The following is a 22,020-nucleotide window of genomic DNA, read 5'->3' as shown; positions in this document are numbered from 1 at the left end:
TGGGTAATGTTTGTGCTTCTTTCATATATTAGTGAGGAGTATGTGACATTTTAGACTCTCATATCAGACAACCTGGATTGGTGTCCCAGCTTTTACACCTTTGAGTTTGTGACCTTTCTAAATTGGTATCTGTTAACACTTCACTAGATTGTGAGAGTTAAGTAAAATAGTGATTGTTAAGAATTTAGCTAAATGCCAAGATTCAGTATCTTTTTGCTAGGTACTCTGAGTAGTTACCATATAATGTTCAGAGAATTTTTAATGTATGCTTTAGTTGTAATTATAGTGTCCAAAATACACTGGTATATTCATTCCTATACAGTATGAATTGAAAAATTAAGTCCAAACCAAGTCAACCCAAACCAAAGGACACCATGTAAAGCTGTTTAAGAATGCTTTATTTAAAACAAATGACCATGATCATGGCTGTGGTGGCATAGAGGTGGGCAGATCTCTGTGAGTTTGAGGCCAGCCTGGTCTACAGAGCTAGTTCCAGCACAGCCAGGCTACACAAAGAAACTCTGTTTTGGAAAAAGAAAAAGAAAAAAAAAAAACTATAACAAAACAAAAACCCAAATGACCATTAAATTTACACATGGACTATTGGTTTGGAGTCTGGTGCTGCTTTGCTTCCTGATTTTGGATATAACTCTAAGCAAGTATGTCCTCTTGGTGCACATCATGTGGAGTTCAGCCCTCTGTCAGTCCTTGGTGCCTGTACTGCAAGAGTAATTTAACCCTGACTAGGTTTGTTGAGAAGCTGCTTTTCTTTTTTTTTAATTTATTTTTACCAATTACAATTTATTCACTTTGTATCCCAGCTGTAGCCCCCTGGATTGTCCCTTCCCAATCCCTCTTCCTTCCCACTTTTCTTCCCTTGCCCCTCCTCCAGGTCACTGATAGGGAGTCCTCCTTCCCTTCCTTCTGACCCTAGCCTATCAAGTCTCATCAGGACTGTCTGCATTGTCTTCCTCTGGGTCCTGGTAAGGCTGCACCCGCCTCAGGGGAGGTGATCAAAGAGTCAGCCACTGAATTCATGTCAGAGACAACCCCTGTTCTCTTTACTAGGGAACCCACTTGAATACTAAGCTGCCATGTGCTACATGTGTGCAGGGGTTCTAGGTTATCTCCATGCACGGTCCTTGGTTGGAGTATCAGTCTCAGAAAAGACCTCTGGGCCCAGATTTCTTGGTTCTTTTGCTATCCTTGTGGAGCGCCTGTCCTCTTCAGGTCTTTCTGTCTCTTCCTTCTTTTATAAGTTTCCCTATACTCTGCCCAAAATTTAGCTATGAGTCTCAGCATCTGCTTCGATACCCTGCAAGAAAGTCTTTCAGAGGCCCTCTGTGGCAGGTTCCTGCCCTGTTCCTTGTTTTCTCCCTCTTCCAATGTTTGTCCCATTTGCCTTTCTGAATGAGGACTGATCATCTTATCCAGCGTCCTCGACCTTCTTGTTTAGGAAAAGCTGCCTTTCTTGAGTTATGTTGAATTGAGCTGAGTTAAGCTTTGAGACAGTAGTAGATTGGAACTCCAGTTTCATATATTAATTACCTGTATCACTTTTACATTTAAACAAAGAAAACATGCTGTTTTAAGGTTGTGGAGTATCAAACACTTTGAAAGCAGGATCAGTTACTTATGAACTGTTACTATAAATTTTCAGAAAATTTATAAACATTTCTAAGTAGTATGGAAGACTGATTGTGCTATGAGAAATTGAGTAAGATACAGAAGATTTAACCTGGTTATCTAAAGTCATACAGTCTCCCGTAAAGTCTTTCTTGTCTCTTAGACTAGAAAGTTGTCCCAGCTGTATGGAGTGACAGGTAGCATAGCTCTCCATGGTGTTTTTAGTCTGTGCTTTCCTGGGTGGAAGGGGGCCTAGAGTAGCAAATGAAACCAAGCCAGATCTGAAGGTCAGTGAGGACTGAGAATTTGCAACTTATCAGGCGCATGACCCTGTCATGTCTAATCATTAGGCAAGCTTGGCTTTTAGTAACTTTCTGTTCTAAACTTCTAGGGGATAGCTAGATTAGCAGAGGCCTCACAAGGGTAACTAGCTTAACAGGCTGCCAGTAGGGGTCTGTTGTTTTCTGTTTATTTGTAATTGAACCTAAGTTGACTCAAGATATTTTTATTTTCAAAATAAACTGTCAGGGGCTACAGAGATGTTTCAGTTAAAAGTACTTGAGTTCTGTTCCCAACACCCACAAGGTGATTTGCAACCATCCACAGCTCCAGCTTTGGGGAATCTGATGTCCTCTTGGCTTCAGTGGCACCAGATAAGCACATAGTGCACATACATTCATGCAGGCACAGCCTTCAAACACACAAATTTAGAAAAAGAAAAAGGAAAAGTAACATTAATTTAAAATAATCCATCAGATTTTATTACATTTATTAATAAGAATTTTAATTACACTAAAACTATCCAAATAATTCAAACCTGAACTTGTATTTTAGTGAAATCATTTTCCAGAAATAGTAGTTTCTGTTTGGATTGTCCTAGCAATATACTAAAAGATTCACATGTTTTTAACTCATAATCTCAAGACCCCAGAAATCCAACTATTTTTGTATAGATATATAAATGATGTTCAGAGACACATTAAATAGTGTCAAGGCTGAGTTCAAAGCAGTGGTAGAGTGCTTGCCCTGGGTTGGGTCCTTAGCACGGGGAAACAACTTTTTCCCTGTCTCAAAGTTTAAGCTTATAATGATCAATCTTTAGTTTTCTTCCCTTTTTCAAAATATTAAGATGAGGGGCTGGAGAGATGGCTCAACAGTTAAGAGCCACTGGCTGTTCTTCCAGAAGACGGGGGTTCAATTCCAGAAGATCTGGCACCCTCATATAGACATGCATGCAGGCAAAACATCAATACACATATCTTAAAAACTTAAATCTTAAAAACTATTAAGATGAGACTGAACATTAATGTTGGAGTGAAACATGATTCGGGCTGACCTTCGAGATCTAGTTTATATACACGAAAATGAACACTGTCCTAGTTGCTTTCTGTTTCTGTGGTAGGACGCTCCGAGCAGAAGCGTTGGGGAGGAAAAGGGTTGGCTTTCCTCTTATAGGGAAGTCAAGGCAGAAATGCACACAGGGTAGAAACCTGAGGCAGGAAGTGAAGCAGATACTGTGAAGGAACATTACTTACTGGCTTGCTTACAGAATCCAGGACCACTTGCCCACCCACAGTGGTCTGCGTGTTCCACTTCAATCATTAATCAGGGAAATGCTCCCCGCAGACTGCTTACCCTCCAGTCTGATGAAGGCATTTTCTCAATTGAGGCTCTCTTCCTAGATGATCTTAACCTGTATCTGTTGACAGAAGTATTAACCAGCACAAGTACCATGTAACTTTTTTACAGTTTCTATCTGTAGTGCCTGAGCCATAGGGCTTTTGTGCCCAAACCTCAAAAAAGATGTGCTAATAGCATGTTGTAAACTTCAAGTTTGGGCAAGCCCTAGGGTCCAACGGAAAATACAGCATTGTCATTACTCTGAAGTGTTACAGTCTGAACTCTCCTGTTCTTTTTATTAGAGATTCTTACCTTGCCACAAGAAGTACTGTGAATCATTATTGGAAAACATGTTTAATCATAAGTCACTAAGTTCCCTAGTTAACTGTTGTTACTCTTAAAATACTATGATGTACCTAGATGTGGTCACAGTCTTCAATTTTTAAAATTGTGTGTAAACAAAATGCCAAAAGGTAGAACCTCACAAGGAATGGTGTGACTAGTGTGGTCCATTTTTTTGCTCTCATAAGAACAGTACAAAATAACCATTCCAAAATGACAGATTCTGGAATTCTGTCAGTTAACTTTTACTGTTGAAACAGCCTGTAATGGTTAACACTGATAGTCAATTTGTTAAATCTCTGGGCATGTCTGTGAGGGAGTTACTAGATTGGGCTAATGAAGGACGGCATGACCCACTCTTCTGTTTCATGGCCCTGGGATAATGGACTAAATAAAAAGGCCAGCTGAGCAAGAGCATTGATAATGTGCTATTTCCTGAGAGTGGACAAAATAAACAGCCACTTGATACCCCTGCCACCATTTCTGCGAAAGAAAGGCACTTGCTGCCAAGGTAATCTGGATTTCGTCCCCAGGACCCAGACGCTGGAAGAAAAACACCCTCTCCTGTAAGATGTCTCCAGGCACCCACATGAGCACAGTGGCACATAGCACACACAAATGTTCTTTAGAAAATAACAAAAACGAGGGGTTGCAGAGATGTCTCTTGGGCTTAAGAGCAAGTAGTGCACTTGGAGAGGGCCTGAGTTCAGTTCCCAGCACTTCTGTCCAATGATTCACAACCTCATGTTACTTCATCTCAATCTGTAGGTCAACATAAACTTCCTCTAGGTTTACTTTTATCAGGGTTTTTTGTTTTTTTTTAATCACAACAGGAAGAATAACTGATACTCAAGCTTTGCAGGTTTTCTTACCAAAGACCAAGCAAACAACCTGAAGGTGTCTTTATTTTGTTCGGAAAAAAAAAAAACAAAAAAGACTAGAATGTAAAGTTCGGTGCAAATTGCAGCACTCATCCCTTGACTCCAGGCAACTTCAAACCCAGCAACCCGAAGCAGGAAGGGGTGCAGAGACCTGCCCGAACACTGGTTCGGTTAAAGCAGTCGCATCTAGCCTTCTCCAGCCACCGGCCCCAAGTCTCACTACCCACGGAGCTTTAGTCAAGGAGGTTAGATAAGGATTGACGGAGGCACAAGGAAAAGGGCAAATCTACCTCTACAGAAGCAGATTTGTCCTTCAATCAAAAAAAGTGACGCCAGTTTCTTCACAGTAGTGGAGACAAGAGTTATGGGTTTTATAGGACGGAAAAAGGAACTTCTGAGATGGAAAATTTCATCTTCAGGTCGACTCCTCAACAGTCTCAAAGTGATAAATACCGAGAGATGTTGGTATGTTGATCTTATCAGAAGCTTCCATGATCCTGACAGCCCACAGGTGTGTTATCTGTCAACTTTCCTATTTGCTCTTTCTCAGCCTACTTGAGGCTTTTAGGTCCTGAAATTCTACACTGAGGCGTCCATCATAAGGTCCAGGACAGCCTGGTGCATGCTAGGCCAGCAGGCTATCCTCTGAGCTCTATCTCTAATCCTCAAAGCAACTTTTTTTTTTTTTGAGGGGAGGAGGAGGCAGCTTTCACTAGCGATTTCGTGGTTTGTTTTTGCTTTTCAAGTCGCGTAGAATACGCTGCAAGGGAGCAGTGGGTTAGGTAGGCGAGGACCGCCCCGAGATCCGTGGCTTTCGCGGCGGTGTGTGGGCCTGCCGAACGGTGGCCTCGACTTCCGCGGGCCTTCAGAGCCCCGCGGCTTCCGGACTTAGTCGTTACGGCCCAAGTCCGCGGCGCCTTCCGCACAGCTCTGCCGATCAGTCTATTTTTGGCGAGGCCGTGATAGCATTTCCGGAACCTCAGCCGGAAGCTAGGGATGCGGAAGCTACACTCTCACGGACTCTCGCGACGAAGGCCTAGCCGCTCGTTCCCCGCCCCCTCCACTCCCAACTCCGTACGTCAGAGCTAGGCGGGCGTTAGCGTACACGATGTGCGCGTGCGCAGTCGCCCAAGCTCGCCCCGGCGCAGGCGTCTTTCTGGCCAGTCGCGCGTGGGCTGAGGCCCTGGGCGGGCGTTGCGAAGACTTGTTTGCTTGAGTTTGGACCCTGCGACAGTTCTCAGTTCCCTCTCGGTGGGGCGGGTGCGCACCCACGTCAGGCGAATGGGCAGCTAGACGCAGGCCGGGGAGCGTGGGGCTGCGGACATGAACTCGCCCGTGGACCCCAGCGCTCGGCAGGCGCTGAGGAAGAAGCCGCCGGAGCGGACTCCTGAGGTAAGGCCGGGCACTGGCGCGCACCCCTCGACCCGGACCTGGCCGTTGTCTCGCGCCGGGCGATGAGCACCTTTCCTGCCGCTCCCAGCGGGGACTTCCTGGTACCTCTGATAGGAAAGCACCGTTACTGTGCGCCGGCTTCTGAATTCGTGTGTGCTCAGGTGGGCTGAAAAACAAGCTGGGAATTGGGATGTGTAAGAGACAGATGAGACTGTAGCCAGTGCGTGCTGTGCTCTCAGGTACCGTACAGCTGCCCCGCGAAGTTTCCCAAGTCCGCCTCAGACTCTGCTCCCAGCCAGACGCTAAGTTCTGTGGCAGGTGAAGCGTGTGGAGTAGCTCTCCAGGTGCTTTTTCTAACTGACCGTGGGAAGGAAGCTTCAGATTATTTGCTAAGTTTTCTTGGTTTGGAGACGTTTCTATAATCTTGGTGGTTATGTGTATTATACCAAAAGGGGGTAAAAAAAAAAAATGGAACGGGCTGTTTTATTTGAAGTTGCAGTAATTGAAATGAAACGCTTTAATTCTTAGTCACTCGAGCTTCAGATCTGTAGTGCTTTGCATAGAAAAATCTCAAAACTTTGGGCTACCTCTCTGGAACATATCGTTAAAGCCGTAACTGAAGCTGTGATGAGTCCAGCTTGCTAGTCTTTGCGTAGAAACAAGGCTTTTTTCTTTTCTTTTCGCCACTTGTCAGGCGTTACCTTTTCCCACCTGTAATCCCATGAATCAGCTTTTCAGTGTTGGTGAAGATTATTGCAGTGTGCATTCTAGGTTTTATTTACAAACAGTTGGATGATGAGTGAAACCTGTTTCTCTTCAGGGACCATATTACTTAATTTGAAATTGAGTTGTTTAAGCAGAGGTTTGTGAAGTTATGCTTGGTCGTGTGTTCTGCATTAAGGACTTTTATCTCGTTTTACTGGAATAGCAACATTGGTGAAGGGAATGTTAACTGCTTAGGTTCATTGGTTCCCCTTTTGAATGAGTGTAGAAATTGGGTTACTGATAAATCAGAGCTGCTATTGATAGTTTATTTTGATAAATAATTCGATGGAATTCCACAAGTTCATTTCTGCTGTCAGAAGTTCGTTTTAGTGGACTTCTAAGATTGTTACAAATATATTTATTTGGTAATTATTCATTGCCAACCTGTTCAAGGTTTTACTCTGTACATTAGGGAATTTTAGTGAACAAAATATACAGGACCTTATAGTTCTTACAGGTCAGATGGATTAAGGAATGGAGAAGATAGGTGATAAATATGTAATATGCTAGCTAGTAATGGCTATTTCAAATAGCAGGATAAGGAGAATGGGGAAAGGGAGGATAAGGTAGATTATAGTTTAAATGAAGTAGTTCCTATTTATTGTCCGAGGTAACTTGACTTTATTATCATAGAATGAAACTGGGTATCCCTGTCTAGCTCACAGTAACCTGGAACCATAAATTTGTCAGCACTTTGTGTAAAGATGGCAGTGAACTCCACCAGACCTAGTTTGGGGGATTTGACTTGACTTGATGAACATTCTATTGGTGGGTGTGATGGGATTATGTGTGGAGTTTTATGAGGAAAAAGCTTTTGGGAACAGAGGAAATAGTCACTGCAAAGACACCTTCATGAGAATGTTTGTTCACATTCCAGGAATAGCAAGGAACTCTAGAATTGTGAGGAATGAGCGGGTAGGAAGTCCTAGATAGTGCTGCAAGATAGGACATACCATGTGGGACTTTCTAAACTATGGGTTGTTTACTTATTTGTGTATTTATTTATTTGTTTATTATATTAGTTTTATTTGCAGTGAAATGAGTGAGTTAGCATCTAAAGATTTGAAGCAGAGGAATGAAATATTAAATTTTTAAAAAGACTTTGCTGTTCTGTAGAGTGTGGACTGGGTGGGAACAAGAGTAGGAATAGGAAGTTAGAAGCTATTGCATAAATGGGGTAAGAGATGTCAGTGATGGAGGTTCTGGAGAGCCATCAATTTCTGGAAATATATTTGATGTTTAACCAAGAACATTTGTCAATAACACGTTAACATTTGTCAATAAGCCGAAGAAAAGAAAAGAATTGAACGTAGTTACAGAGTTTTTGGTCTAAATAATTATGGAGTATTGGAGTTGTTATCGAAGAGAAATTGAAGGGCAGTCAGCAGTGGTACAGTGCACATCTAGTGTTCAAGAGGGCTTAATCCTCAGCACCATAAGACAGAAATACAGGAGATTTACTAGAGTTGGTTTTGAGAGGGGGGAAGATCAGAAATTATGTTTTGAATATGTCTAGTTTAAAATACCTGTTCGAAATGCTGGAGTAAAGAGTTACACATAAAAATTTATCTTTCTAAGAGAAGACTGGACTAGAGAGTTAAAATTTAGTCATGGTTGTAGACATTATTTTCAATTAGGAGAATGTATGAAATTGCCAATATAGAGAGTATATATAGAGAATTGAAGAGGTGTTAATATTTACAGTCATTGGGTTGTAGACATTATTTTCAATTGGGAGAATTGTGAAATTAGCAATATAAAAAGTATTCATAGAGAACAGAAGAGATCTTACACACCGTGATGCCAGCACTTGGGACTCTGAGGAGGAAGATTTTGCCACTGGTTCCAGGCCTGCCTGGTATGAGTGAAGGTGGCTGTGGAGGTGTGTGGGTGTGCCTTGTCTTAGAAAAAAAAAAAAAAAAAAAAATGACAGAGTGAAAAGGTAGATTAAGAAACAGATAGAAGCTGGCGCAGTGCATGTAATCCCAGCACTAAGGGAGGCAGAGGCAGGTATATCTCTGTGAGTTCCAGGCCAGCCTGGTCTACAAAGCAAGTCCAGGACAACCAGGGCTACACAGAGAAACCCTGTCTCAAAAAACAAAAACAAAAGAGGCAGATAGAGGGGCTAGAGAGAGAGGTCAGCCATTAAGAGCACTGGCTGCTTTTCAGAGGTCCTGAGTTCAATTCCCAGCAACCACATGGTGACTCACAACCATTTATATTGGGATCTGATGCCCTCCTCTGTCATGCAGGCATACATGCAAATAGAGCACTTACATACATAGAATAAGTAAATAAATATTTTAAAGAGAGAAACAGACAGACATACTCCCAGAGTATCCTGGTGTCATGGAAGCCAAGTTAGTAAAAGTGAGTGGGGCAGGAGTATAGCTTAATTGTAGAGCATTTGTCTATCACATATTAAGGTTTGGGATCAATTCTCAGGGTAGAGTTGGGGACTTCTATTTTTAAAAACTAAGCATGATAATGTATGGCTGGAATGCCAGCATTTAGGAAGTGGAAGCAAGAGTACCAATCCATTCAGTCTGGGCTACATAAGACATGGGCTACATGTCTCAAAAAAAAAAAAAAAAAAAAAGAAAATAAAAAAACAACCCCCCCCCACACACACAAAAACAAAGTTATAATGGAAGGGGATAAAATTCATTCCTTTAATTTAGTTTTCCTTGAATGTGTGCTGAGTGCACAGCATGTGAAAATATAAAAATGGGTATCATTATGGTTTGAATTTGAAATTCACCCTAACATACAGGAGTGCACGCAGGCAGGCACACATGCAAGCGCTAATGCAGTAATCAGTGAATGCACCTGTGTTTCAGTACCTTGTCTCCAGCTGGTGGCACTGTGTTTGGGAGGTTGTGGAACCTTTAGAGCAGATGGCATGACTGGCAGAAGTGGGTCATTGGGGATAGATCTTTCAGTTGTAGTCCAGCTGTACTTTTAGGCTGAGCTGGCTGTCTCCTTGTTGATCAACAAACATGAGGAGCCTTTGCCTTACTCTCTGTCCCTCTTTACTCCCAACACAGATTGGCCCACTTTTGCCATAGTGCATTCCTTGTCATGATGGACTGATAGACCCTGAAGGTAAAAACCAGAATAAGTCTTTTCTCCCTTAAAGTGCTTCTGGCAGGTAACAAGTCAGAATGTAAAAGTAGCCAATACAGTGGTGTGTTTGTTTTTTAGACAGGGTCTCACTGTATGGCCTAGGCTGTCCTCTAAATCATTATCTTCTTGCCTTAGCTTCTGAAATTCTAAGATTACAAGTGTGTGCCACCTGCCAAGTTTAGGATCGGTGTTTTTATAACTTTGTAAAAAATGTTAAAAAAAAATGCTAGTGAACTAGACTATGAGTGCAAGTGTGACATTTAGATCTCTCTAACAGTTTTTACTTCTCTAGCTGTTTGTCCTACTTTATGGATCCAGGTTTGACAACACAATGCCTTTCCTGTGTTTTCTAATTTGCTTTTCTATTTTTTAAAGGATTTCTTATTGGGAAACGAGGGCTTAAATGCTGTTTTTGGTAATTAAAAGTATTGTAAAACCACAAAAACTATTGAAGGGAGATGGGCTCAAGTAGAAGATCTAAGTAGTGTGTATCGGAACTGGATGTAGTCTCCAGCACAGCCCAAGTCAGGTACACATGTCTGTAGCACTCATATTCAGAGAAGCTGAGACTTCTGAATTACTTGAGCACACAAGCTTAAGTCTAAGCCAGACAATGTAGTTGAAACCATGACTCACACACAACACACACACACACACACACACAAGACCTTAATGTATTCCAAGATGTTCCCTGATCCTCTAGTAGCTGTCTTAGTTTATTAGCTTGTACTGTACACTCTGATGTTTGCACAGGAGCAAAATTGACTAATGGTGTGTTTCTCAGAATGTTCTGTTGCATGATGTACAGTATACCTGTAAATATATTAACACTTTATGAGCCCACCCTATATAATTTCCCAAGTCAGGATATAATACTCAAGTTCACTTTTTTGTTTGTTGTTTTTTATTTTTTTTCTAAAACAAGATTTCTCTGTGTAGCCTTGGCTGTCCTAGACTCCATTTGTAGACCAGGCTGAACTCAGAGATCTGCCTGCCTCTGCCTCTGCCTCCCTGAGTGCTGGGATTACATGTGTGCCCTACTGGGCCTGGCTTCAAGCTAACTTTTTAATAATAAATACGGTACCAATCTTTCACTTCTTAAATCAGAACCTTCTGAACTAGCACATGGGCATTGTAATTTATTTTTTATTTTTGTTTTTTGAGACAGGGTTTCTCTGTGTAGCCTTGCCTGGCCTGGACTCGCTTTGTAGACCAAGCTGGCTTCGAAGTCACAGTGATCCACCAGCCTCTGCCTCCCTGAGTGCTGGGATTACAGGCATGCACCACAATTCCCAGCTAGGAATTGTTATTTTTATACATAGCCCATTTAGTAATTCTGATGCATACACAGAAGTTTGGAATACTGTTCATCGTGCCACATTCTCTGTCTCTTCCTTGTTTAGGATGTGGAGTTGTGTGTGTAATATTAGCCTTGGAATTTAGGGGTTTGGTTTTGTGGCAGGGTCTGACCTCTAAGTCCAGGCTGGCCTCAGTATTTCTGTATAGCCTATGCTGACCTCAAGCCTACCGAACCTCCTGCTTCAGCTCACATGTGCAGCGACAACAGGCTAGCATGGCCATGATACTACCCCTTGCAAGCCCTGGAATTTTTATTTAAGTGACCCCATTTCAGATACTCGTATCTTGTGTGTGTGTGTGTGTGTGTGTGTGTGTGTGAGTGAGTGAACTTTTCCTGAGAGAAATAAATGTCTGCTCACTCCAATAGGATCCGAACAACAGGATAAAGTAACAGTCATAGGCAAGTATAGGCTGACTATCACAAAGGTAACACCCCCCCCAAAAAAAAACAAAAACAGCTGCATCACTCATAAGTCTCATTGCAGTGTGGTTGATGACTTCCTCCTAAATTCCTCCCCATTCTTGGGTTAAACTTCCACCCATTATAGTCTCAGAGGTGTGCCCCACCACAGCCCATGCTTGTTGTGACTAGCCTAGAATACAGTCCAACACAAAACCAAAAACTTACTTAAAAATATCCCCTCCCCGACTTCCTTTAACTCAATTGTGTGTTTCTTGAGCGGGAGCTTTAAGATAACATCTTGTTACGGTGCTGAAAGTTTAGCCACACCTTGTCTACCATGTGCAACTAGAGCTGAAGTACCTACAGCTGGGGTAGTGGTGTAGCCGGGCATGGCCAAAATCTCAGGTGAAGGTCTGATGATGCTTCTTAGCCCCTTCTTCCATGAGAGAATTTTGACAGGTCTGATCTTGAGGGCCTTTTGCAGGTGATTACAACAACTATGCACATAGAACATTGATCTTTAAGTTCTAAGTATTTAAGTGATTCTAGGAAAGCAACCTAACTTCTTTAAAATCTAAATACTTTGGGAATATTTTTATATGGACTAAAAAAAAAAAAGATAATATAAAATATTTGTCAACATGCCTACAAATGACAGGAAATGGTAGTCATGTATCGATCGGTTTGTTATTTGTTTTGTCTGGAAAAGGCATCCTTTGGTAAATTAAGACTTCACATTGAATTCTCATCCCTCATGCTCATCTGTAGAATTGTGCTTTCTTCTTTTTCATTTTTTGACCTCTCTGTGTTTCCGATACTTTGAATCTTCTTCAAGCGTGATGTTCTAATTGCTGTTGTGTCTGTGGCTTTGAGCTCTTTACAGATAAATGGCAGTTTTAACTTTTTCTAGTTTTTTTCACCAAAGAGCTTTTGGACATTAGAGAGCTGAGGCAGGAAGATTGCTATGAATTCAAGCCCAGCCTGGACTACAGTGTGAGACCCTAACTCAAAGGTGAAGAGAGGAGAATTTTGTTGGACAAAATTTCATGCTCATACAGGTGCCAGTACAATTCTGCCTCAAGTAAAAAAAAAAATGTTGGTTTTGAGTTATTTTTAGTACTAGCTTGGTTTTGAAACAAGTTAGAGGGGCTAAGGACTGAAAACACATTTAGCTTTCTTAAAATTCTTAACCTGCTTCGTGTTTTAGAGTAATGGTCTGTGATACTAAACCTGTAAAATAGATTTTCTTTTTCTTGAAATGGCAAAAAAGTACTATAGTATTTGAGTCATTTTTGAGTAACTTTGCACACCCTGAGGGTGGCAGAACAAAGATTCTGCTGTGTGTTTTCCCAGCCAATTTACATTTGGAGGGTTCCTGGGGGATGGGGAATTTATGCTTCTGGGCCCATTGTCCTTCCTTTGTAAGTCCAGTTAGATATAAAAGGAATACCAGATCTGGATGAGATCTGTATTAAAAAGAAAAGCTGGAGGCTAGAGAGATGGCTTATCGGAAAAGAGCATTTACTCTTCCAGAGAATGTGGATTCGATTCCCAACACTCACATGGTGGTTCACATCCATAACTATTTTCGGGGGATTCATGCCCTGTAGTGGTCTCTGCAGGTACCAGGCATACACGTGCACGAGCATAAATTCAGCCATACACCCATACAACTGAAAAAAGAAGAGAAAAGCTGTGGCCAATTAAGAATTTGGGCCGTGTGATTTTTGTTTCTGAACTCACCCAAATTCTCCCAGAAGGAAAAGCAGCCAGCATGATGGAAGAGATGTAGTGAGTGTATCTCTTTGAACTGTTCATAATTAAACAAGCCAGGTTAAATTGGGGTGTGGTCGTGCATAAAAAATGGAATGGTGACTTCTGGCACTGCAATGGAAGCTACCATTAATGCTACCATTAATCTTTCCCATTCCTGCCTGCCATGAGAGTATTGGACAAGTGCATAGGGTCAAGAATTCACATTGTGATAAAGTGTAATAAAGAAATTATTGCTGGACATGGTGGTGCACACCTGTAATCCCAGCCCTCGGATGCTGAGGCAGGGGATCTCTGTGAGTTCCAGGCCAGCCTGTTCTACAAAGCGAGTCCAGAATAGCCAAGGCTACTTGCAGAAACCGTCTTGAAAAAACAGAAGAAGGAAGGAAGGAAGAAAGAAATTGGTACATTTCCAGGATTTGATAACTTTGTTAATGTGCTGCTGGATGATATCACAGAGTTTGAAGTGCACCAAAAAGATGATCACTAAGCTAGAATAGGTTTGACGAATGGAATAATGTAGCAAGTGGTGTTGGTTCCTGGATAAGGAAAGCCTGAAGTACAAATGGGTTTCTTTGACTTCTTGACTTATGCTAGATTCTGGGTTCTGTTTGTTTGTTTTGCACTTACCTATTCTGTAAAGTTAAGTTTCCATTGATGGGAGTTAACTGAACACTCATTTCTCTAAGCTAATCTTAATTATCCTGGAAAAGGAAGAATTTGGTATGTGTGTTTGTTTGAGACAGTGTCTCTCTATGTGCCCTAGATGGCCTGGAACTTTCTGTGTAGACCAGGCTAGACTCTAGTGCACAGAAATCTGCCTGCCTCTGCCACTAAAGTGCTAGGAAAGCACCACACCTGTCAGTTTTGATTTTTGGAAGACTAGAAAATAAATGTTTCTGAATTGAAAACAAACAAAAAACAGAATAGTAATCCTAACACAAAGGAGGCTGAGACAGAAGGATTAGAAGTTAAAGGCTAGCTTTAGGTACCTAGGTTTGAGGCTAGCCTGGGCTCCATGAGACTGTCTCAAAAACAAACAAAACAATGAGAATGAATTCTTTAATAAAAATTCTAGGGTCCTAAGCAGCACTCATTTGCTTTTTTGGAGGATGCCTCCAAAATGCCACATTCCTAATTCTTTGGTGTAAATTATAACTTTGGCACTGGGAACGCTTCAATGCTTTGACACATGGCAAAAAATGTGACACATTCTGTAAAACCCTAATACTTAATAGAATTTGTATAACCTAGCAGATAGATAATCACTCATAAATAGTTGGGGGGGGGGACGGGGAGAGTCACTACCAAACCAAGGTTCACATATACAAAGGAACTAAGTTACAGAGAAGTAAAATAAAATTTCTTGCTCAAGCCATATGACTTAACTTTTTCAGCACTGGCTTTACTTAGGATAGTGAACAAACGTATTCTCTTAACTTTTTGTGTCTCCCTCCCTCCCCATATTAATACCTATGTAGATGGTTCCTCCACCATTAGTGCTTTTAATTCCTTTATTGTTTTAAGATAGTGTCTTACGTAGCCCTGGGTGGCTTTAATCTTGATATCTTCCTGCTTTAGTCTCCTGAGTCCTGGAATCACAGGTATACCATGCCTAGCTATAATAAAGAAATACCATTCATTTATAATAAATAAGTGCCATAGTCATATCTTGTGTATCTGGAAGTTGACTCTTTGTATATTAGTTACTTTTTCATTGTGGGAAAATACATGTCAAAAGTAACTTAAGGAAGAATTTATGGTGGCTCACAGATTGAGGTCCAGAGCATCATGGCAGGAAAACATGGCAGCAGGAGCTCTGGCAGCTGGTCACATTTCATCTGCAGTCAGGAAGCAGATAGGTGCATGCTGGTACTCAGTTCACTTTCTCTTTTCTCTTCAGTCCAGTACATGGCCCATGGGATTGTGCAGCAGTATTAATTTTCTAGAAGCACCTTCATTAGACACACCCAGAGGTGCATTCTCACATTCTAAATCCTGACAAGATGACAATCAAGACTGACAATCACAGTTTGTACCCACAAGTTTAATTTTGTAGATATAACCAACTACAGATTGAGAATGTTTTGGGAAGGGGTGTGAGATGTAATTCCATGGTGTAATGATTGCCTGTAATGTGTGAGTCTCTGGGGTTTGATCCCTCACCGATTCAAATAGTAAATATATATATATATATATATGTGTGTGTGTGAGATTGTGTCTGTACAGAACACAGACTTTTTTCCTTTCTCATTATTTTATAATACCATATCACTGCATTTTATTTACCTAACATTTTCATAACTGTGGTTGTTTGAATAAGTATGGCCCCCTAGGCTCATAGATTTGAATGCTTGGTCCCAAGGAATGGGCACCGTTAATAGATTTAGCCTTGAAGAAGTGTGTCACTGAGGGTGTACTTTGAGGTTTCAAAAGTCCAAGCCAGGCCCAGTGGCTCTCTTTTTTTTTTTTTTTTGCCAGATATAGAACTCTTAGCCAGTTTTCCAGCACCATGTCAGTGTGTGTGCCTCCATGCTTCCGACATGCTGATCTTGGACTAAATCTCTGAAACTGTAAGCCAGCCCCAATTAAATGCTTTCCTTTTTAAGAATTGCTGTGGTCATGGTATCTTTATATCAGTAGAATAAAGACCAAGACAGTAGCTCTACACGTTCTCATCACTGCCTTAGGTTTACGCGTTAATCACACAGAAACTCTTAAAGCTGAAAAGAGACTCTATTGCTGGCCTGCAGCTGCATTGGTAACTCTCCCAAATCATGCAACCCAAGCCTTTGTCTTTTATGCACAAACCACATTCTGATTGTCACACTTCAGTTAGCAGGAAGCAGAACCACAGAAGCCAAAAAGGAAGGTTAGTCCATTTAGGGACTTTTCTGGAATTGTAGACTAGGTCTTTGATGGATTAGTCTTCATTCATCTTGACAGGTGTTGTGGCCTACATGCTGGATTTTAAGGTCAGAATGTTGCCTCTAATGTGTCAGTGTGTCTAGGGGTCTGTTACATTAGCTATATCTCAGTTCTGACAAGTTGTGCTTTGAAGTTGTGCTTTGATTTTCATTTGAATCTAGGTATTTTACATTTTCTTCTTGACCTCTTCACTGGTCATTCATGATTGCTTAGTCCCCAGTACCATTCAGAGAGAAGAAAACAAACTACTATTAGCAGCAAACTGTGCATCAAACTATACACAGTCAATATACTTTGCAATTGACTGAAGCCCACTGGTGTCTCCAGTTAATTATTACAAGACAGAAAATGACAAAACTGCATATAATGTGCTGTGAAGCTAAAAATTATTTAAGGTTAGTGTGGATATAGTTTGTGGATGAAATAATGGAGGAAGGCAGGGAAAGGAGAAATAGGTTAAATGAAAGAAAGGAAAAAGAAGGAATAGAAAAAACATGGAAAAAAAGAACACGAAAGTAGAAAAAATTTTAAGTGAAAAATAAGAAGATTTTCCAGTAATAATTAATGCAAGAAGGGGAGTAAAAACATAACATCTAAAATAGTTTAAAATACTGTTAAAAATAATATGGGAACAGAGGAGGTATACATGGCAGAATGGCATAAGAGAAAGGAGAGAAGAATATTGCTCAATAAATTTCTCTGCATGAGGCCTGGAGAGGGTCAGTTAAACTGTGGGTTCCTGTCTTTCCTAGAGCTTACGCCATTGCTGCCTTGGGAAGACGAGTGATGTCTGGCACTGCTGTCAGAAAAAAGTGTTCATTTTTCTTGTGTGAGCACCAGTGGCCTCTGATGGCTGCATTTAGCATTGCAGCCTGAGGCAGGTTCTCTCTTCCTGAGACTTAAAAGCTCAAACCTGGCTGAGGTTTTGTGGGAATGTTTCATGTACATCCAGGAGTGTGAGAAGCAGTCACAGCACTGAGAACTAAGTCTTCATGCTTTAAAGATCTCCTGAGTATCAGTCACTATGCTAGATGGATATGTGGGTGGCTGTTTAGTACACAATGACCTTCAGCATTCTCGGGCACTTTGGAAGTGTTGGCAGATATGTGGCTCCAGAGGTTGATGAGCTACTGACCTCAGGCTATCAAACTCCAGAATTATTTCAGTTGATGAGCCATTGGTGGGGAGGACATTGCTGACTACTATCGTTCCTTATATATTCGCCTGCTTGGGTGCCCCAATATCCCTCACCCTTCAGCTTGCCATCCTCTATCTGGCTCCCTGTTCTCTACAGCTGTGTTTTCCTGGGCCTTCCTTCATCCTGTGACTTTTGGCAAGACTGATTGTAGTTCCTAGTCCTGTGGTTCCCTATTCTCAGCTTAATGATAGGTTCCATTTCAAGATGGCTCCTAGCCCTGCCCTTGGAGTATCATTTAAAGGGATGAAAGAGTACTTCAGTTTATGTTGACTTTTCTACCAAAGAAATTTGTTTATCACCAAAACCTCCAACAGGATTTGAAACTTATCAGGGCTTTGGACTTTTCCTGAGAACATATGCCTTCTGCTTGGCTTATCTTTTGCAATTGCTTCTCCACCTGGAAGCTATGACACAGATGCTGTGCTTGCCTACTCTTTTTGGTTGATTGCATTTGTTTTTCTCAGCATTTTCAGATAACCTTTATCTTTATGAATTTCCAAAACTCCTGTCTTGTGTTTGGAATAGTTTTCTGACTCTGTCTGTTCAAACATCTCTTGCAAGTTCAGGATTGTTTTTATTGTTGTTGTCACTGTCGTTCTGTGAAGTGTCAAAGGTCATTGGTATTTTGATCCAGATTCCTTTGAGTCACTAGATCACTTCGGGTAGCAGAGACATTTTTATTATATGGAATGTTTTCTACTTTGTGTATATGGATGTGTACGTGTATGTTCTGTGTACATGTTCATATGTTTGTGCATTTGCCATACATGCATATGCCCATTAGTATTTTATGTATTTGGGTGCTCTGATATTGACTGCATATAAATTTAGGAATATTACTTTCTCTGCTAATTAATCTTACAATGTAGTGGTCTTCCTTGTTTCTTCTATTTTAACTTATAGTTGGTTTTATGGTTCTTTTGGATTCCATTTCAATGAAATATGTATTCTGTCCCTTTACTTTTCATCTGTATGTGTCCTTAGGGGTGACCTGTATTTTTGATAAGCATATAGAAATAATTTTTCTATTTAATCACTGTGTGTGTTTGGGGGTTTGTTTGTCTCTAATGTTAAGGATTGAACCTGGGGCCTAGTAGATGCTAGGTAAGTACTATGTCTATATCCCCAGCCAGCTTAATTGGAGAATTTAACTCACTTAGATTCAAATTAATTATGGAAAGATATGTTGTTGCTCTTTTTTGTTTTGTTTTGTTTTTCAAGACAGGGTTTCTCTGTGTCCTAGACTCACTTTGTAGACCAGGTTGACCTCAACCTGGGCTCACAGAGATTCACCTGCCTCTGCCTTATGGAGTTCTGGAATCACAGGCATATGCCAACACACCCGGTGGCTTTTTCTCCCTTTCTTGTAGTCTTTCTTGATGGTTTAGTGCTTTTCTCTAGTATTGCTTGGCTCTAGTTTTGTGGTTTGATTCTTTGCTCATTATTTTTGGTTTGTATGTTAAGAGTTTTTTTTTCCCCTAATGGTTTCTATGACACATACAGCTTTTGGTTAACCATTTTAAATTACAGCACCGTAACATGGCCATAAAGATAAGAGCAAAAACAAAGGAACAGAAACAATTGTTTAATCCAGAGAAGGGTAGGATCATACCAAGGATATATATATAGCTTGTGCGCTGTTCTTAGCAATATTAGAACAGCTGGATTTTTCTGGGTAAGTACTCTTACTAGTCATTTTTATACTTTTCCATGTTCTCTTATTTGTCTATCTCTTTTAGTTTGAAGAACTTCCCTTTAAGATGTATCTGGTAGGATATATCTTTTTGCTTTTTACATTCTAGGAATGTTACCTTTTCAGTTTCTGCAGTTGGGCACAATATTCCTTTTTTAAACATTTACATATATTTGTGTATATATGAGGAGGGCAGATCTTGTTTCGACTGTGCAGATGTGGAGGCAGAGGACTACTTGGCAGAGTTGGTTTTCTCTTTTCATCAAGTGGATTCCTGGACGGCATTCAGAATTCAGGTTGTCAGGCCAGGCTACAGGCAGCTGTTTAACATCTCCCTGGTCCTGGGCACAGTGTTCTTGACTAATGGTGGTATTTTTTTGTTTTTTGTTTTTGGTGATGTGAATTTTTGATGCTACTTTTTTCCTGCCTTATTAGGTTACTGCTAAGTTTGCTAGCATGTGCATTGGGATACTTGTGTGTGTTCCTGGTATATTTTCACATGCAATCTTTAGGTAACTGGTTACCTTTAACCTTTTGGTAGATATGGATATTTGTATCCTCATACAGATTTGGAATGTTTCTGTTATTATTTCACTCAACAGTCTTTCTCTTTATTTGGCTTTTGTAAGTTCTTCTTGAGACCCTGTAACTTGAAATGTAGTTATTTTCTTTACCATCACAAAGTATCCATACATTTTATTCTTTATGTATTTTTTTTTCAGGTGTGTGTTTGCGTGTGTGTGTGTGTGTGAGTGTGTGAGCGCGCGCGCACGCGTGCGCACCTGGGGTCTTGTAGGCCCTGCTGCCTCATGGGGGGGGGGTGTCTCTTATATGACAGTGCAGGATTCAACCTTGTTCAGGGAAGAATCACTTTGGATAGATCTTTGATCCTTGGACCCTTATGTCATACTAGTAGCCACTAATACTTGCAAGCTGTTTAGTACTTTGAGCCCACAGACTACCAAGACAAGCACAACACATAGGATCCTGTGAGCAAGGGTCATGGGGCTGTGAACTGCCTGTTCCTGAGGTGGACTCCTGGCCCAAGATGACTACAAGTAGTCATAGGTGATATTAGTAATAAAAGCCCAATACACTTTGTGTATCTTCTTCTACTGGTACTGGTACTGAGACTCTTTTCAACAGCAGACTCTTAGGATCTGACCAGTTTTTGGCTTTGGGCCATTAAGATCTGTCCAGCCTAGCACTAAGTTCTATTATATAGTCTTGTGCTTAATACCCTGTTCCATGAATGGGATCTTATACTACATGTGCTGCCAAATGTTGGGATAGTGTTGATGAAGGTTCAGTTCTGGGCCACCTGGAAGATTCTAACCTGGATCATGCCTGGGTCTAACTCATACATGCAGAGGTTTAACAATCTTGGGTGCACTGAGGTCCATCCCTGGTGTTATTGAAGGACATGTCTGTCCTGCTGGTGCACGGACCTGCCTGGTGCTTTGGCAGTTTAGAGCCCTATCAGTTAATACTGACTTGGCAATACTAGCATTGCCTGAAGTTGGGGAATGGGTAGCGGTGCCTCGGCCAGTAAAGCTGATGCTAAGCTGTTTCATACTCAAGTCTCTCACAACCTTAGGGAGATCATACTACTTTTAGCAGATGAGGTATGCCCTGGATAGAGTCTAAGGCTGGAAACAATGTAGGTTGAAATTGAAGTTTGTTCTGCCCACAAATATCTCCCTGTTGCAGGATCTAGATTTGAGGATCCATGTGTGAACTCTAGCCTGCATATAGCTTGTTTAGTTTTTACAGGTGCTTAGTCTCACCTTACGCCAGGCATAGAACTCTAGGACAAAACCCTTGGCAAGCTTTTATGTTCTCCTCCCTAGCTAGTGGAATCTTGTCCTCCCTCCACTGCCTGAGGTTGAAGGAGGTAGTCACCCTCCTAAGCTAAGCATAGTTGTAATGGCTAGTAACCTGCTGGCAGGTGTCATGTGACTTTGCTAACACTGGGTTTCACCATGGCAAGCCTGGTACTGAGTATCAAGGCTAAGACGTGGGTTTAATTTCTTTTCTGTACTCTAATCAGGAGGCCTCTCTCTCCATGCTCTGGAAGTGTAATACAGGTAACTCTTTGCTTCCTGCTTTCTCCAATTTTTTTTTTTTTACATTGTTGCACTGAAAGCAGATTCTAGCTGAGAATGGTGGTGTGTGCCTATAATCCCAGTATCCAGGAGGATTTTAAGTTAGAGATTAGCCTCAGCTACATAAAAATTGTTTCAAAACAAAAAAAGGCAAAGCACAGGCACTATGGTGTCTAACCCAGTTTTCTTTTCTCTTCTGAAAATTATTTGGTGCATGAGTAGTTAATCAGATGATTATGGGAGGTATTGCTTAGTCTTGCTCTTTCTCATCTATTTTAATATTTGCTTTATAGTGTATTTAGAACTCTGGTAGGACAATACCCCTGCTTTGTTCTTTTACTTAATTTTCTTTGGTTCTTTGTATTTTGTAATTCCATATGATTTTAGGATTGTTCTTTTTTAATGTTATTAAGACTGCTGCTGGTATTTTAATAGAGGTGGTATTGAATCTGTAGATGAGTTTGGATAGTCTGAACATTTTAACAATATTGATTTTCCAAGCTGTGAACACAGGTTGTCTTTGCATTTCTTTGTCCTCTTATGATTTTATTACAGAGGTCTCTCATTCCTTCGATTAAATATATTACTGGGTACTTTTTCTTTGAGTGTTTGAGTTTCACATTGTTAGCCTTCCAAGTGGGAATTGGACATGATTCTGTGTCATAACATTTCATTATAGAGCAAACGCTATGCAGTGTACAGAATCTGTTCTGACCTTAGGATTCATCCTGAGAGAGTCTCATTGTTAAGTTTCCTGGCATGTGCTTGTTTTCTGGGTAAAAGAGAGACTGAGTAAATATTTGGGCTAA

At 40.9% G+C, this 22,020-nt stretch overlaps 1 protein-coding gene across 8 annotated transcripts in view; it reads left to right on the top strand.

The window, feature by feature from the left end:
• The first annotated feature begins 5,583 nt into the window (after window positions 1–5,583).
• The window catches only part of Rapgef6 (Rap guanine nucleotide exchange factor 6), a 177,582-nt gene continuing 161,145 nt past the window's right edge, over window positions 5,584–22,020 (top strand). For 3 of the 8 annotated variants that reach the window (XM_060363698.1, XM_060363697.1, XM_060363700.1), the window contains exon 1: window positions 5,584–5,861. In XM_060363698.1, the coding sequence (XP_060219681.1) occupies window positions 5,793–5,861 (69 nt within the window). In that variant the 5' untranslated portion in view covers window positions 5,584–5,792. The remainder of the gene's footprint in view (window positions 5,862–22,020) is intronic. The other 5 variants (XM_060363701.1, XM_060363696.1, XM_060363706.1 and 2 more) reach the window with 4 other exon arrangements.

The sequence above is a fragment of the Meriones unguiculatus genome, chromosome 11 (assembly GCF_030254825.1).
Source record: "Meriones unguiculatus strain TT.TT164.6M chromosome 11, Bangor_MerUng_6.1, whole genome shotgun sequence".
NCBI classification, from domain to species: Eukaryota; Metazoa; Chordata; class Mammalia; order Rodentia; family Muridae; genus Meriones; species Meriones unguiculatus.
The sequence above is the reverse complement of the archived record's forward strand: the minus strand, read 5'-3'. Positions and strand labels throughout refer to the sequence as shown.